The sequence below is a fragment of the Cetorhinus maximus genome, chromosome 7 (genome assembly GCF_964194155.1).
Source record: "Cetorhinus maximus chromosome 7, sCetMax3.hap1.1, whole genome shotgun sequence".
NCBI lineage: Eukaryota > Metazoa > Chordata > Chondrichthyes > Lamniformes > Cetorhinidae > Cetorhinus > Cetorhinus maximus.
In genome coordinates this window covers 84,569,823-84,587,492 of record NC_135885.1, presented here as the reverse complement: position 1 = coordinate 84,587,492, position 17,670 = coordinate 84,569,823, and the positions used below count along the sequence as shown (strand labels likewise).

Below are 17,670 nucleotides of genomic sequence, written 5' to 3'. Positions count from 1 at the left end.
TAACTGTGTATGCCAAGACACCTAATTATTTCTTCCTGAGGATACTTTACCCCTCCAGCTTATATTGTGATTCTACCTGCGTTTTTGGCCTTTTTATATCTTGGATCTGTATCTTGGTAATTTAATCATATGTTTTAACATTTCAATTTTCGTTCAGTATGTGTTTCCAGTTCATTTCTTGGGCTCCTAACAATATAAAAATGTTTTCATTTTAGTAAACAAAATTGCATATGTAGGTTCTCAAAACTTGTGCTGACATTAAGTAGCAGAAATATTCTTTCTGTTCTATTAGCTCATTAGTTTTTATGTTCTGCTTTAAGGTTTTAAAAGATGGCAATAAGCTGGCTCAAATGGAAGAACCACCATTGCTACCAGAAGAATCCATGAAAGATATGGGTATGTCTGAACAATCCAGATATACAGCCCCAGGGCAATTTGAGTGTGTTCAAATTTTCAGAATTTCCAGAATGGAAAATTGACTTAGATTAACTACTATTAACCATTTAAAATCATTGTTTTTTTAGTTTTTTAATGTTTAAACTAGCCAGTAGGGAGATTATTGGTATCTATATGTATAGGTAATTAATGCAGTGTTCTTACAAGTGCTAAAGGACAATCACTTTAGTATTGATTTTGTGTGTGTAAAACCTATTAAAAGTTTTTATAAGAAGTATTTAAATGATGTGATATTAAATAATAAATTTCAGAAAAGATTGAATAGCCTTTGACAATTGGGATGTCATATTCCAACACCTGTGAAAGTCCTGAATCATTTTAGTTAAATTTATCTACCTCTGATTCACAATATTTAAAGTCAATGCACCCTATAAAATAATGGTGGTGCAGAGTTTTTCAGCCCTCTGTGCCTTTCACCCACATTTAAAAAAAAAACAGGTAAATGGTGGCATTGTGTTGCTGGCAGTAGCTTTTAGCTTTTTGTAGTAATCGGAAGCGTTGACTAATGATCCGGTCACTAGTTCAAATCCCACCATGGAAGCTGGCAAAAATGAGATAAAATCTAGAATAAAAAATCTAGTATTAGTAATGGTGACCATGAAACTACCAGAATGAAGTAAAAACCCATTTGGTCCACTAATGTCCTTTATGGAGGGAAATCTGTTGTCCTTAGCTGGTCTGACACGTGACTTCACACCCACATGTGGTTAGCTCTTTACCCTCTGAACCATTCTGTTGTATTCAAGACGGTGTAAATGGATGTCAACAGTAATCTATATTCATAATATCTTATAAAACAAACTCTGTTATTTTATTGATGGAAACATAACAGAACAAGATTTAGAAACCTATGAGTCACACTGGTCAAATGTTTGTCCTAATGTTAACCTAGAATATTGATGAGATTTAATAGGTATGGGGAACAGGTTGTGCAGTTGGTTAAACACTGGGTCTTCACATCTGAAACCTGGGTTTAGATCCAATCTAAACAGATGGGATGAAAGCCTTCTCTATCTCTCGGCTATTAGGCTCCTATATAGTAAAAACAAAGTGCTGGAAAATCCCATCGGAGTTCCAATGAAGAGTCATATTGGACTTGAAAAGTTAACTCTGTCTCTGTCTCCACAGATGCTGCCAGACCTGAGTTTTTCCAGCACTTTGTTTTTATTTCAGATCTCCAGCATCCATAGTATTTTGCTTTTATTTTAGGTTCCTATGTAAAATGAGTTTGGGCAGTCTTAACCCAGTTGTTTGTAGGCATGGACCTATAGCACAAACACTGCTCTTAATTCTGCACTTATAAGCAATTTGAACATGTGCAGTGCACCTAATTTCTCAGGATTTATAAATTTAAAGTAATGAAATTTAAAAACAGATGGTAAGAGCTTCTGCAAAAATATAAAAAGGAAGAGAATAGCTAAAGTCAACATTGGTCCTTTAGGATTGGGGAGTTAATAATGGGAAGTAATGACAAAGTCTCTGAACAAATATTTTGTATCTGTCTTCACAGTAGAATACGTTAAAAACGTCCCATTAATAGTAGATAATCAGGGGACAAAAGGAAGGGAGGAACTTATAAGAATCATTATCATTGGAGAAAAAGTATAGGCAAACTAATGAGATTAAGCACTGACAAGTCCCCTGGACCCGATGGCCTGCATCCTTGGGTCTTAAAAAAAGGGGCTGTAGTGATAGTGGATTCATTGGTGTAATCTTCTGAAATTCCCTAAGTCCTGGCAAGGTCCCAGCGCATTGGAAAACTACTAATGTAATTCTGCTATTCAAGAAAGGAGAGGGACAAAAAACAGGAAACTATAGGCCAGTTAGCCTAACATCTGTCATTAGAAAAATGCTGGAATTAATTAAGGAAGTAGCAGCAGGACATTTAGAAGATCATAATACATTCACACAGTCAACATGATTTTATGAAAGGGAAATTATGTTTCACAAATTTATTAAGTTATTTGAGAATGTAATGAGCTGGTTGGAGAAAGGGAAACCAGTAGATGTAGTGTATTTGAAATTCCAGAATGCATTGGATAAGGTGCCAGAGAAAAGGTTACTTACTCATGGTGTCGGGGGTAATATATTAGCATGGGTAGAAGATTGGCTAACTAACAGAAAACAGTCGGGATAAATGAGTACTTTTCAAGATGGCCAACTGTCACCAGTGGGGTGCTACGAGTCTTGGTGCTGGAGTCTCAACTATTTACATTTTATACTGTATTAATGATTTTGATGAAGGAACTGAGTGCATTATAACCAAATTTGTTGATATAAATTTAGATGGGAAAGCTAGTTGTGGGTAAAACCAAGTCTACAAAGAAGTAGATAAGTTGAATGGGCAAACATTTGGCAGATAGAGTACAATGTGGGAATTGTGAGGTTATCCACTTTGTTAGGAGGAATAGAAAAACAAAATATTTAAATTGAAAGAGACTAGAAAATGCTGCAGTACAGAGGGATCTGTGTGTCCTTATGCATGAATCGCAAGAAGTTTGCATGCATGTACAGCAAGTAATTAAGAAGACAAAGCGAATGTTGGCCTTTTATTGTAAGGGGGATGGAGTATAAAAGTAGGGTAATGTACAAGGCATTGGTGAGACCATACCTAGAGTATTGTGTACAGGTTTAGTCTCCTTATTTAAGCAGGGATATACATGCATTGGAAGCAGTTCAGTGATGGTTCACTAGGCTGACTCCTGGTGTGAAGGGTTTGTATTATGAGGAAAGGTGGAGCAGATTGGGCCTATGCTCATTGCAGTTTAAAAGAATGAGAGTTGACCTTATTGAAACATACAGGATTCTGAGATGACTTGACAGAGTTAATGTTGAGGGAATGTTTCCCCTAATCGGAAAATCTAGAATTAAGAAGCATAGTTTCAGGATAAGGTATCTCCCATTTGAGATGGAGATGCAGAGGAGTTTCTTTTCTTGAGGGTAATAAATCTTTGACATTTTCTACTCCCAGAGAGTTGAGAAGCTGAGTCATTGAATATATTCACGGCTGAGATAGACAGTTTTAGAATTAGGGCAGTCAATAATTATGGGAAATAGTCAAAAAAGTGGAATTGAGGCCAAGATCAGATCAACCATGATCTTACTGAATGGTCGTGCAGGCTGAGGGCTGTATGGTCTATCCCTGCTATTTCTTCTGCGCTTAGTTTCTTAATGTTCAGTCAACTGTAGCAATGGAATATTTATCTTCTAGTTTCTAGCAGTTTCTGCTTAGTTTTTCTACATTATTTGTAGAAAGACTCAACAACAATTTTCAAATGTGGAAGGCAATGTTTGAGTGGCAGTAAAAGAAGGTGACAGTTTATGGGGTTTTGTTTTCTGTTGTAAGAACTTCAGAAAATGTTTTTTGGTTGAGAAAGAGAAGTTGGAGAGGGAATGAGTCTAATGTTTAATTAAAATAAATTTGGAATTCTAAAACCAGCCAAGCATCTTACCTGTATTTTGACAATTAGAAAAGCTAAATGCTAATTGTTTATACTTGCTGAAGTCTTTGAGATGGAGTGAGATATGAAGTTTCTCGTTCAAATTTGATTTATTTTTGAACACCAGTAAGTTGAATTTTGAAAGCAAACAAAGACTCTTCAAGGGAAACAAATGAAAAAAGAAGGTAGCAGTGCAACAGATTAAGGGGGAGTTGGGCTTCTGGCTTCTTGCAATCTACATACCTTTCGGGGGGTTGCAATGGAAGGGGGTTGTTGATGGAGGATTAAAAGTTAGGTTTGAGACTGTGGAGAGGGTATGACACAGTTCACAGAAGGGAGAATTAGGGACTGTAGATTGGCATGCTAAGAAAGGGATGGAGTAGTGGGAAGTAAATAGATATTTGGTCATGATGGGGGCGTGGGATGGGGGAAGTGCAAGTGATTAGGAGATGGGTTGAGTAAGGAACCAATGAGGGCTACGCTTCCTCACAGTCCCTACATCAAACGCAACTTGTAGCCATTGATTGCTTATTTCCCTGACCTGCAACTCACTATTTCCCATTCAAAAGAGGAAGTGAAAAATAGAGCAGCAGAAAATTTATAAGAAAGATAATGTAAAAGATTGGTACAGAAGTATAATTTTTAATAACTGACACCAAGTAATATGCATAAATGTAGCATTTTAGTAAGATTTAAATTTTTACCAATTTACTCCTCTTCGTTCCTGAAGACAGTAACAATTGGAGAACATTTCCACAAGTGCCTGCAGCCCTTTGGATCCTTGCCCAAATCGTTCATCATGTAAATCCAGATGTTATGTGTTGGAAGGCTACTCAAATTGTGGGATGAATTATATTCCTGCCCAGTCTTCTCTTCACAAAGTCTGGATTGCACCTTTGAACACGGAGGTCATTGTTAAGAATTCAGAAGAGGAATCCCTGGCTTATCTCCACCCTCTCCTAGCAAGGCAAGGTTAATTAGAATACTTTAACTGGCTGTGGTCAGCGAATGCAATATAGACTATAAATCTAACCTGGCATCATCCTGCCTCTGTAGTTTAGTACTGCAGTTGAAGATATCTTTGGACAAGCTACACAGTTTTTGTATCTCTTTTTGTTGGGGTCTCTGTGTCATACGCTTGTCAGCTGAGAGAACCCCTCTGTATGTTTGCATTAGGCATGTATTTATTGGAATGTCTGTGTGAACTTGAAAATTAGTATCTTCAGGCACTGACCCTATAGTAATGTAGTTTTCTGTTCAAGGAGCACTTCTGTAGAAATAAACCTAGCATTTCCCCAGGCCTGCTTTCTATATCATGAAGATATATCTGTTGCTTGTATGCCTAGTGCAGAAGTGAAATCTCAACGTTATTTTTGAAATGCTGTCATTATGCTAAGTAACCAGTTATGGTGTTTACTTTCAAGATTTGTGGAACAGTTTTTAAATTAAAATACTTTTCAAGAGTATGTATGTTTCTTATTTAATTTTTATTTGAGGCTTCCATAATTTTTTAGCTCACTCTTGTCTCCCTGATGTCTGATTGAAGGCTACATTGGAACCTGCAGTACCAGAAAAGACCATTAAACAGTTAGTTGAATGAAAACCTGAGATTTTAGATTTGATCATAAACTTGTCACACAACTATGGCCAAAAGGAATACTCTTTTTTTTAAAAGCATTCCAGGGTAACCTTAATCCATCACCCTAGCAATCCGGCCAATATATGCAGGTTGTGTCCATCTAACCAGAAATATCACCCTACAATACTTAGTCTATCCTTCTATTAATTTTTTTTCAATCTGCTCTTGGATATGCTGAAACAAGCAGTCCATTCCATTCATTCATCTCCCTGCATGAAGTAGTTAAATCTAAACTCTCTTCTACATTTGAGACTGTGTTCTCTTGCAGAATTTGAGAGAACACCATGTTGACGTTTGATATTTTAAGGAATTTGCTGAATAAAGGAGCTGTGGAAAGGGACTGGAGGGAGGAGAATATGGTGCCACTTTAAAAGAAGCAGGAGGATAATCCAGGGATATGTTGACCAAGTTTGACATTAGTTGTGGACAAAATAGAAAGCACACTGAACGAGAATAGAGACAATAGAAAAAACACTCTATAAATCGTTAGCATGGCTTGCTAGGTGATTGATTTTACTTGACAAATCTACCAGAGTTCTTTGAAGATATAACTGAGCCAGTTAACAAGGGGAATTAAGTAAATTTAATATATTTTAGTTGTATTAAAGTATTCAACACAATACTTCGACATTTCTTCACACAGTTGCACAACACAAATTAGAGGACATGCTTTGCAAATGGTTGAATCATAGTTTTTTAAAAATTCATTCACAGGATGCGGGCTTCGCTGGCTGGGCCAGCAGTTATTGCCCATCCCTAGTTGCCCTTGAGAAGATGGTGGTGAGCTGCTTTCTTGAATTGCTGCAGTCCATGTGGTGTAGGGACACCCACAATGCTGTTAGGGAGAGAATTCCAGGATTTTGACCCAGTGACAGTGAAGGAACAGCGATATATTTCCAAGTCAGGGTGGTGAGTGACTTGGAGGGACACTTCTAGGTGGTGGTGTTCCCATCTATCTGCTGCCTTTGCCCTTCTAGATGGTAGTGGTTGTGGGTTTGGAAGATGCTGTTGAAGGAGCCTTGGTGAATTCCTGCAGTGCATCTTGTAGATGGTACACTCTGCTGCTACTGTGCGTTGGTGGTGGAGGGAGTGAATGTTTATGGATGTGGTGCTAATCAAGTGGACTGCTTTGTCTTGGACGATGTCAAGCTTCTTGAGTGTTGTGGGAGCTGTCCTCATCCAGCAAGTGGGGAGTATTCCATCACACTCCTGACTTGTGCCTTGTAGATGGTGGACAGGCTTTGAGGAGTCAGGAGGTGAGTTACTCATCGCACAATTCCTAGCCTCTGACCTGCTCTTGTAGCCACAGTGTTTATATGGCTAGTCCAGTTCAGTTTCTGGTGAATGGTAACCCCCCGGATGTTGATATTGGGGGATTCAGCGATGGTAATGCCATTGAACATCAAGCGATGGTTGGATTCTGTTGTTGGAGATGGTCATTGCCTGACACTTGTGTGGTGCAAACGTTATTTGCCACTTGTCAGCCCAAGCCTGGATATTGTCCAGGTCTTGCTGCATTTGGACATGGACTGCTCCAGTATCTGAGGAGTCACAAATGGTGCTGAACATTGTGCAATCATCAGCAAACATCCCCACTTCTGACCTTATGATGGAAGGAAGGGCACTGATGAAGCAGCTAAGATGGGCCGAGGACACAACCCTGAGGAACTCCTGCAGTGATGTCCTGGAGATGACTGACCTCCAACAACCACAACCGTCTTCCTTTGTGCTAGGTATGACTTCAACAAGTAGTTAAGGAAACAAGGAAAGCGGCATTCAGCATGGAACACCAGGATTAGTTAGATATATATTAATAACTTGAGGAAGGGAAATTAATAAAACCCTGTTTGTAGATGATATGTAAATGTTAGTGGGGTAGTGAAAAAGGCATATGGGACACTTGCCTTTATCAATCGAGGCATAGATTACAAAAGTAGGGAGATCATGTTGGAGGTGTATAGAACCTTGGTAAGGCCACAGCTGGAGTACTGTGTGCAGTTCTGGATGCCACATTATAGAAAGGATGTGATTGCACCAGAGGAGATTCACCAGGATGTTTCCTGGGATGAAACATTTAAGTTATGAAGAGAGGTTGGATAGTCTTGGGTTGTTTTTGGAGTAGAGAAGACTAAGGGGTGACCTGATCGAGGTGTATAAGATTATGAGGGGCATGGACAGGGTGGATAGGGAGCAGCTGTTCCCCTTAGTTGAAGGGTCAGTCACAAGGGGACACAAATTCAAGGTGAGGGGCAGGAGGTTTAGGGGGGATGTGAGGAAAAACTTTTTTACCCAGAGGGTAGTGACGGTCTGGAATGTGCTGCCTGGGAGGGTGGTGGAGGCGGGTTGCCTCACATCCTTTAAAAAGTACCTGGGTGAGCACTTGGCACGTCATAACATTCAAGGCTATGGGCCAAGTGCTGGTAAATGAGATTGTTTCTCACGTGCCAGTGCAGACTCGATGGGCCGAAGGGTCTCTTCTGCACTGTGTGATTCTGTGATATCAAACTTTGATGAGTTGTAAACAGTAGGAAGAAGCTGGTTAGTTTCAGGGTTCGGGGGAGACGCTAAACATAGTCCAAATTCTTGAAAATGAGGAAAGGAAACAAACCATGAAATAAATAAGAAAGGACCTAAGTGATAAGTGATGATGGTTTTGATGGAAAAACTACATTGTACCTCAAATATTAAAGACAAAATGGATTTTGGGATGTACAGCTTTTGAGGAAATGATTTTTGCATTTTGGTCTGATCATGCCTATCTCGAGTATTGTGTACGCTTCTGGACACTGTACCACAGGGTACATTTTGGACTTGGTGAGGAAGTCTGATCTTTTGTGTCTAGTCCAGTTGGATGGAAGTGATCTTCTCGGCTCTAATGCAGGGCTATAATTCCTAAAGATATTGAATTGAATATTTTGGAGAAGAAGGCTGGGTTGGTTAGTTCGGTACATCAGATGACATGTTATGGATAACTTGCTTAAATGTCTTTGAGGATTGGATAGGAAGTTTCTAAAGATTTTCATGAGATTTGTTTTTGCTTGTTCTCATTTAATTAGAGAAAGAATGGTAACACCTGTATATTCAACCCAATGGCTCAACAGCCGCTGAAAAATAATGTAATACTGAAAGGGAATCTAAAACAGCTTATTGTAGTCTTGTTATAACTTGTATAGTTAGATCATTTATTCAAAAAATTGAGGACATGTTTGGAACTCCTGATTTGAAACAATGTTGTGCAGTAAAATATTGTCTTCCCCTATAATGTGATTTGTGATTGTAATTGGAAATTCACGAGCGTGGTGTTAGAATAATTTATTCTGTGGCGGCATCTCACTTGTTATTGGCAAATTTTTAATTTGAAGATCATATATTGAAGGTGACTTTATTGCAATTAGTTTGTGAAAATGCCTTGTAGTGTATTATGCATAGTGAAAAGTAATCTATTAATTTTTCAATGTAGTTAAATTTGCATGCAATTTTTTAACAATCACCCACTTATTTTGTCTTCACAGCCAAGGATGTTACTTACATTTGCCCTTTCACTGGCACTCTGAAGGGAACACTGACTGTTACAAACTACAGACTGTATTTCAAAAGCTTGGAACGGGTAATATGTTAAAACAAATTCCTTTACACACAAGTTGGGAGTGGTCAGTCTTTATTTCCAGGGCTTTTTAACTTGGGGAGTTTTCACCTTTTGCAAAAGCTAAAACTGGGTAGAAAAATTCAACAGAAAATAAAACTCAGAAGAGGAAATATGATTTTTTTTGTCACAGTGGAACTTCTGTTAATATGCTGAAATTGAATGGCCCCTTTGTTATTTAATTAAAGTTGATGAATTAATGTGGTAAAATTCCTTCCTCGGGGACCATAAGCGCAGTCAGCTTATTATCAGTAGCAGAAACATGGAATTTCTACTAAAAGAGAAAATAGGAAAACGTCTAGAAACCAAAAATATACCATAAATCATTGACATGGATTTCAAAAGAGAAAGGCTTGTTTTACCAACCTCATTGAATTATTTGAAGAGGTTACAGAGAGTAGGCAAGGGTGATGCAGTAGATGTTATATGTCTAGATTTTCAAAAGGCTTTTGAAAAGATACTGCATTATAGACTAATAAATAAGCTCAGTGCATGCAAAGCCAGAGGGCAGATAGAATGGATAACTATCTGGCTGCAAGACAGAAAACAGAGAATAGGGTGAAAGGTAGCTCATTGGAGTGGTGGGAAGTGGGGTTTCAAACGGACAATGCTGGGACCACTGTTCTTCACAATTTAAATTAATAATAAAGATTTTGGAATCAAAAAAACATTTCTAAATGATACCAAATTGGGAGTTAGGGTGCAGGAGGTGTGTGGGGTAGTCAGTACAAGAACCCATTAATAAACTTGCAGAATAAACATATTCTTTGTAAATCAATTTCAATGTAGATAAGTATGAGATATTACATGGTGGTAAGAAAAGTAAGGAGGCCCTATGAAGAGACGTTGGGGAAACTGGGCCTGTATCCTCTACAGTTTCGAAGAATGAGAGGTGATCTCATTGAAATCTACAAAATACTTAAAGGGATAGGCAAGGTAGGTGCAGGTAAGATGTTTCCCCTGGATGGGGAGTCTAGAACCAGGGGACACAATTTCAGAATGAGCGGGAAGCCACTTAGGACCGAGATGAGGAGAAATCTTTTTACTCAGAGGGTTGTGAATCTTTGGAATTCTCTACCTCAGAGGGCTATGGAAGTTCAGTCATTAAGTATGTTTAAAGCAGAGATTGACAGATTTCTAAATACCAAAGACACAAAGGGATATGGGGATAGTGTGGGGAAAAAGGCATTGAATTGGATGATCAGCCATGATCATATTGAATGGCAGAGCAGACTCAATGGGCTGAATGGCCTACTCCTGCTCCTATGTTTCTACGTCATTTATTACTTATAAATTAAGAATCTAAATAGAATGGAGGAGCAAACAGGTCTGGGAGTACCAGTAGACAAATCACAAAAAGTTGCAACATTGCTCTGTAGGCCGTAACAAAAGCATTAGACTTTATTTCTAGAGAGATAGAATTGAAAAATTGAGAAGTTATGCTAAACTTGTATCGAGCCTTTGTTAGTTCTCACTTGGAGTTCTGTGTAACAGTTTTGGTCAACATATTATAAAAAGGATATAAAAATATAGAGAATGCTAAAAGGATTTATAAGGATGATACAAGAACTGCAAGATTATACTAATCAGGAAAGTTCTGGGGGTCTCATCTTGTTTTTCTTTAAAAAAAACGGCTGAGAGCTGTGAGGCGTGATGTAAATGGAACTCTTTACGGTTATTAAAGGGTTTTGATACAGTAGACAGTGTGCTTCCACTTGTTGGGGAGAGCAAAATGAGGGGCCATTAATATAAGTTAGTCAGCAAGAAAGCAAATAAGGAATTCAAAAGAAACTTCTTCATCCAGAAAGTGGTGAAGTAGTTGAGGCAAATGGCATAGATGCATTTTAAGGAGAAACTAGATAAGCATACAAAGGACAGTGAAATAGAGGGTTACACTGATAGTTAGATGAGGAAGTATGGGAGGAGGCTTGAGGGGACTGAATGATCTGTCTCTGGGCTGCATATGCAGGTGTAATATCCTAAAACGGGCAACCTCGGCACTGATGCCATGCCAGATTTCAGATCTTGTGGATTTCAGGTCAGGTGGTTTGTGCTAAGCTGGGTCGGGTCAGTCAAGGTTTGCTTGGAGCATGGGAATAGACCGGTGCACTAGAGGCAAAGTGGATAACTAATTTAGCTCTTCACCGTGCCAATTATCCAGGTAAATGCATGGCACATTCTAAGAATGTCCGGTTTTCAGACAGCTCTGGTTTTTGGATAGCTGGATTTGGCACGCTGTACCTGTATATGTAATTCCATATAAAATGTATTCATCAGGCACAACAATTAAGACAAGTGCAATGCAAGAAACTCAAATTATTCATTACTGAAAAAAGAGACATGATGTCGAAGCTTTTCATCTTACATTCATCAGGACAAGCAAGATTGGTTGGCAAGTGCACTCTGGTAGAGGTGTTTAGTTGAAAAAAGTGCCTTACTTATGTGTGCTAGAAGCTGCATATATTCATACGCTGGGCTCTGTCCTTTGCAAACAAAAAGAACATGTCCATGCATTGAAACTTTTTCAACTAAACAGAAGTTTGGGGGCAGCCATTTCCTGATTCATTCCCCATAACAATGCCTTGACAATCGGTCAATTTGCCTGGTTTGAATTTAAACAAAAGCCTGGCAGTTAACCATTCCCTGGTGCATTCTCCATGGCAATGCCTCTATGAATCAGGGTCTACTTGCCAACTAATCTTGCTTTTCTGCCCTCTTCTCGTGCAGTATAAATTGTTGTTCCCTTTGAGATTCGGTATTTTTGCGTCTGTCCTGAAGGGTGCAAGATGAAAAGATTTGACGGCACGTCTCTTTTTTTCAACAATACTCAAGTTCTGTTACTACCAAGTGACTATAAATTATTCATCATCAAAGGAAGATAAAATATAAATATCAGAAGAATTCACTCATCCCTTTAACCTTAATCCAGGATTGTATAGCTTGAATAGATGCTCTATTAGTGCATGCATGTCCCTTCTAAAGTGTGGTAACCAAAATTGTACATGGTACTCTGTGTAGTCTGACCAGTGTTTTGAAAATCCTCAGCATAACTTCTACAAATTTATACTCTCTGTTCTGGCTATGTATTCCAACATTTTTGTGCTTTATTTAATTGTTTCTCCACATTGTCTCGTTCTTGAAAGTGGCAAATTTGGCTTTGCTCCCAGATACCTTCATAAATTTTCTTAATTTTAATGTATAATTAGTTTTTTTCTCCCCCAATATAGAGTATCTTGCATTTGTATCTTGCTTTTCTTACAGATCTAAAACATGTTCCAACTTGTTAACTACATCCTGCATTCCTACCCAGAATTTTTGTGGTTGCTGCCAGTCTTAAATTAGGCAAGAAAACAGCATTGGATGATTATTATGACATCCGTGTGCACAAAGTTTTCCATTATCTTTGTAATGACATTCTGACATTGCTGCTCCAGGCAAGGTGTTCCCGGTTTATTGGAAACCGGCTAACGTGATGCCTGTTCCCAAAAAAGTGGCAAAGCTAATGCAGGCATCTACAAGTCATTTAGTCTTGCATACTGGTAAAATAATGATTTATATTATCAGGAATAAACTGAGATTACCTGCCCAATACCCCAGTAAATAGCCATTTCTGAAGGGGAATGTTCTGCCTGACTAATCTTCCTGATTTTTTTTTTGAGGAAGTGGCATCACAAGTGAACTGTGGAAAGTCCTATGGATATCGTGCGCTTAAAAATGCAAGCTTGGCACAAGATTCTAGTAGGAGCTAACTTTTGAGCTGCTTTGTACTGTGACTGGTTTAGAGGGACAGCCGCCAAGCTGAACTTCAACTGTTTTTGTCACAGATCGTGCAGCAACATTTCCAGTTGAAAGTGGCAATAATAGAATATGCTTTACTGTAATATTGGCATACATCTGAAATTTGGAAACAACTATTTTCTCAGATGGCATTCTACCTCTGTGTAACAGGTCAGAAGGAAACTGAGCTGCTTACTTTGCCCATCCACATGGTATAGTGCAAAGCTGATGGACCTTAACAGATTCTATTAACCTTTATTCTAATCATAGCATGGTTACACCACAGAGGGAAGCCAGTCGGTCCATCATGTCCATGTTGACTCTTTGCTAGAGCAATTCAGTTAGAACCACTCCCTTGACCTTTCCCTGAGACTACAAATTGCTTCTCTTCACATGTTTATCCAAGTCCTTTTGAAAGCAGTGATTAAATCTGCCTCCACCACACACTCAGTACATTCCAAATGCTAACCACCTGATGCGTAAGAAAGCTTTTCCTAAATTGTCATTGGTTCTTTTGTCAGTCACCTCAAGTTAGTGTCTGCTTATTGTCAACTCTTCTGGCAATAGGAACAATGTCTCTATTTACCCTGTGTAGACCCCTCATGATTTTGAACAGTTCTATCAAATTTCTTCTCAATCTTCCCTTCTCTGAGGAGAGCCACCCAAGCTTCTTCAAACTATCCAGGTAACTGAAGCCCTTCATCCTTGCAGCCATTCTCATCAATCTTTTAAATCTCTAAAGCCTTCATATCCTTTCTAAAGTGCAGTGCCCAGAATTGAACATGATCCAGTTGAAGCCGAGCCAGTGTTTTATAAAGGTTCATCAGAATTTCTTTGCTTTTGTACTCCGTCTATCCCAGTATCCCTTATGTCTTTTAACCATTTTCTCAATTTGGTCTGCCAACTTCAACAATTTGTGCAGATATACTGCCAGATCCTCTGTTCCTGCACTCCCTTTAGAGTTGTACCTTTATTTTTGTATTGTCTCTCCTCATTCTTCCTACCAAAATATACCACTTTACACTTTGCTGCATTAAATTTCATCTATCGTGTGTCCGCTAATTTCACCAGTCTCTGTGTCCTCTTTAACCCATCACTATCCTCCTCACGCTTCACTATATTCCTAAGTTTTGTGTCACCTGCAGATTTTGCAGTTGTACTCTGTACATCAAATCTAGGTCTTTAATATATTAATATATTAAGAAAAGCAGTGCTCCTATTACCAACCTCTGGAGAACCCCACTATATACCTTCCCCTAGTCTGAAAAATGACTGTTCGTCACTAGCCTTTGTTTCCTGTGACTCAGGCAACTTCGTGTCCATGCTGCCACTGTCCCTTTTATTCCATGGGCTTCAGCTTTACTGACAAGTCTATTATGTTGCACTTTATCAAATGCTTTTTGAAAGTCCAACACTGTTATCTCATCAAAAACACTTTTGTTAAACATGATTTGCCTTTAACAGATTCATGCTTGCTTCCCTTAATTCATTTGACTGAGTGACCATTAATTTTGTTCCTGATTATTGTTTCGAAAAGCTTTGCCACCATTGAGGTTAAACTGACTAGCTTATAGTTGCAGGCTTTATCCTTATGTCCTTTTTTGAACAAGGGTGTAGCATTTGCAATTCTCCAGTCCTCTGGCACCATCCTTCTTTCTAAGGGGGATTGTAAGATTATGGTCAGTACCTCTGCAATTTTCACTCTAACTTCCCTCAGCATCTTCGGCTGTATCCTTCTGTTCCTGGTGAGATATTAGTAAGTTCACGGAAGGCAAGGGCCTTGTGGATGATTGCAAAGACCATCAGCCTGTATGTTGGAGAATGCATTACCCTGATCCTAATTTGCTGTAAAATGAACCTGAACATAGCTTCTAAGAATCCAGTCTGATGACAGTGTTATGAATAAGCTCTTAAATATATTTTTCAGAATGGCGCAACAATGCTACGTTTAAATTCTTGAATAATTTGCACATATCCCAAGGTGATAAAACAACGTGGTGTTATGCTCTTGTTAAATAATTGGTGGCTTGTGTGTGATAATTTATCTAAATTTTGCCCCTCGCTGTTTTGTAGTGTTTTAAATATTCACCACTTTATTAAAGTTGAAGTGGCTTTGTTCAAGTACTTTTGACATCTGTGTTTTTATAATTGGTATAGGACCCACCTTTTGTTCTTGATGTTCCTCTGGGCATGGTCAGCCGTGTTGAAAAGATTGGTGGGGCATCCAGTCGAGGGGAAAACTCTTATGGTCTTGAAATCTTCTGTAAGGTTCGTACTTGTATTGACAATGTTGGTGAGCTTACAATTTGTTTTTCTTTACATTGTCTCTTTTACTCATTACTATTCTGTGGATATTGTGCAGTAATAATAGGTGAGCACTTTAACATTTGATTCTCCTTAAATCATTATGCCATAACGTGCATTGTTTCATCTCTTTTATTTTGTACCTTACCAGTGAACATATTTAGTGCATGGTTGCTATCTTACTTGCTTCATAGTGCTGTTTCTGAGAAATATGTGCTGCTTTATGAAATAATTTGCAACAGCACAAACAACAGCAACTTGGGATTTATATAACTTCTTCAACATAGAACATATGTTGACACAATTTCTTGGAATACAGGTTTTATTAATCTTCTGCATCACTTAGTGGATTAGTTAGCATCAAATTTGTTCCTATGGGCAGAATACCTGACCAGTGGAAAGGTTCTCATTATCGCGACTTGTGTGTACAGTAACTGCAAAACTGGATATTCCATGGTCGCTCCCTTTCAGCCCTCACATTCCCCCCACTCAGGTTAGCCTTCGCAGACATATTATTACATAAAATGAGAAAAGCATCATTAAACCCCTACATGAAAACAAGGGCCTTTATCTGTAATGAATGATTTTCCCAATCTTAGGGTGCATGTCTTACACAGCATGAGTTCACCCTTTACATCGATTAGCTTAGTTGGCTGGACAGCTGGTTTGTGGTGCAACTTATGGTCTTGAAACCTTTGTAAGATTCGTACTTGTTGACAATGTTGGTGAGCTTACAATTTGTTTTTCTTTACATTATCTCTTTTACTCATTACTATTCTGTGGATATTGTGCAATAACGATAGGTGGTTACTTTAACATTTGATTTTCCTTAAATCACTATGCCATAACATGCATTGTTTCATCTCTTTTATTTTGTGCCTCACCAGTGAGCATATTTAGTGCATGGTTGCTATCTTACTTGGATGGTTCCAACTGTTATACGGCAATAGTTACCCAGAAACAGTTAGAAGAGGTTTTAATTCTTCTAACTTCTGGGTAACTATTGTACAGACCCACAGCGACCCCCAATGCCCCCCAGCGGTCTCCCCCAACCACCTGACTAGCGCCCCCCCCCGGAACTCCCCAACCCACAGGATTCACCCATTGGGACTCTCACCCCCCGACCACCAGATCTAACTTTCACTTCCTCCCCCCACTCCCAGGCTCGACCCAATCCAATGCCCAAGGCCTAACCCCCTCCCCCCAACCCCCGAGATCCTACCCAACCTGACCCTAACCCTAACACCCACCCCCCAAATCCTACCCAATTTATTATATGCTTACCACCTTCCTGGTCTGTCAAGGACCTCTAACCTTCACTGGCATTTAACTTGGCCTGGTTTATGTAGGCTAGTGCTGTAAAAATGGGGCATGGCCTCTTTGCATTAACCGAGCTGCTCTTTGACGCCAGGCCCCAGGGACGTGCTGCACTGCCCGGATCCTGCCCGACCTGAATCAGAAGGTCAGGCGAGACAGGATGGAAAACAAAAATTAAGGTTAGAAACTAGGTTAACTCTGATTCCCACTCCGAGGAAGTTCAGGCCCAATTGTTTCTCATTACTCCCAAGTTGTTGAGCATGTAACTCCAAGCTAGAGTCCAGCAATGTTGACAAGTTAATTGAGAAGCAGCAGCCTCATTGTTCCTGACTCAAGTCTTCTCCCAGCTGCCGAGCACTTCCTTAGCAAGTACACCCCTCAATGGACAGTGATGAGCTTGAAAAAAACCTCTAGCATGACTAAGCCAGACAAGAGAGCTTGTTGTACATTTGAATGTAGCTCTTCTAAATTAACAATGTGAGCATTCATGACAGGTGCTTTCACTGTGCTTTAGAATCTATTTCATTAGAACCCTACAGCAGTGTCAATGAATTTGACATGAATTCATTGGGGACCACAATGCTAGTCAGCCTTACTATACAGATAAGGCTGTCAGATTGCTCCATACCTTAGAACGTGCTTTGGACAGCCTCAAGTTACTCCACAGATAGTGCTCTATTATTTGCGGATTGAACCCCTTGGATGAGGAAGGACATAAGCTGATTTTCTGGCTAGCAATTTCTGCCTTTGGCCCTACTGACAATATTTGCTTCTCAAAGATTCATCCAGTACTCCTTAATTCTCATGTTGTTACCCTACTTAAATGGCTATGTTTGTGCTGGTACTTAGAACAAGTGGAATGAATGAAGATGTTGCGACCAGTGGCAATTCTTACGAATGCCTATGAAAATAGAAGAGGGATAAGCATATGTTGGAATGCCAATTGCACAACACGTTACAACCAGGGTGGGCAGAGTACGTGGTTTGACTAGCCCTACTGCTCCACAGATTGCCCCTGTAGTTTATAAGTTTGATTCACTCACCAAATTGCTACTGTTACCCAGAATAAAAGAGACTTTAACCAAGTTTCTTTC

The 17,670-nt window shown here is 39.2% G+C and overlaps 1 protein-coding gene across 2 annotated transcripts in view; it reads left to right on the top strand.

The window, feature by feature from the left end:
* Positions 1 to 17,670, top strand: part of mtmr2 (myotubularin related protein 2) — a 91,690-nt gene that overhangs the window by 16,150 nt on the left and 57,870 nt on the right. For both annotated transcript variants that reach the window (XM_078545802.1, XM_078545801.1), the window contains exons 2-4: positions 321 to 396; positions 9,048 to 9,142; positions 15,113 to 15,223. In XM_078545802.1, coding sequence (XP_078401928.1) covers positions 321 to 396; positions 9,048 to 9,142; positions 15,113 to 15,223 — 282 coding nt within the window. The remainder of the gene's footprint in view (positions 1 to 320; positions 397 to 9,047; positions 9,143 to 15,112; positions 15,224 to 17,670) is intronic.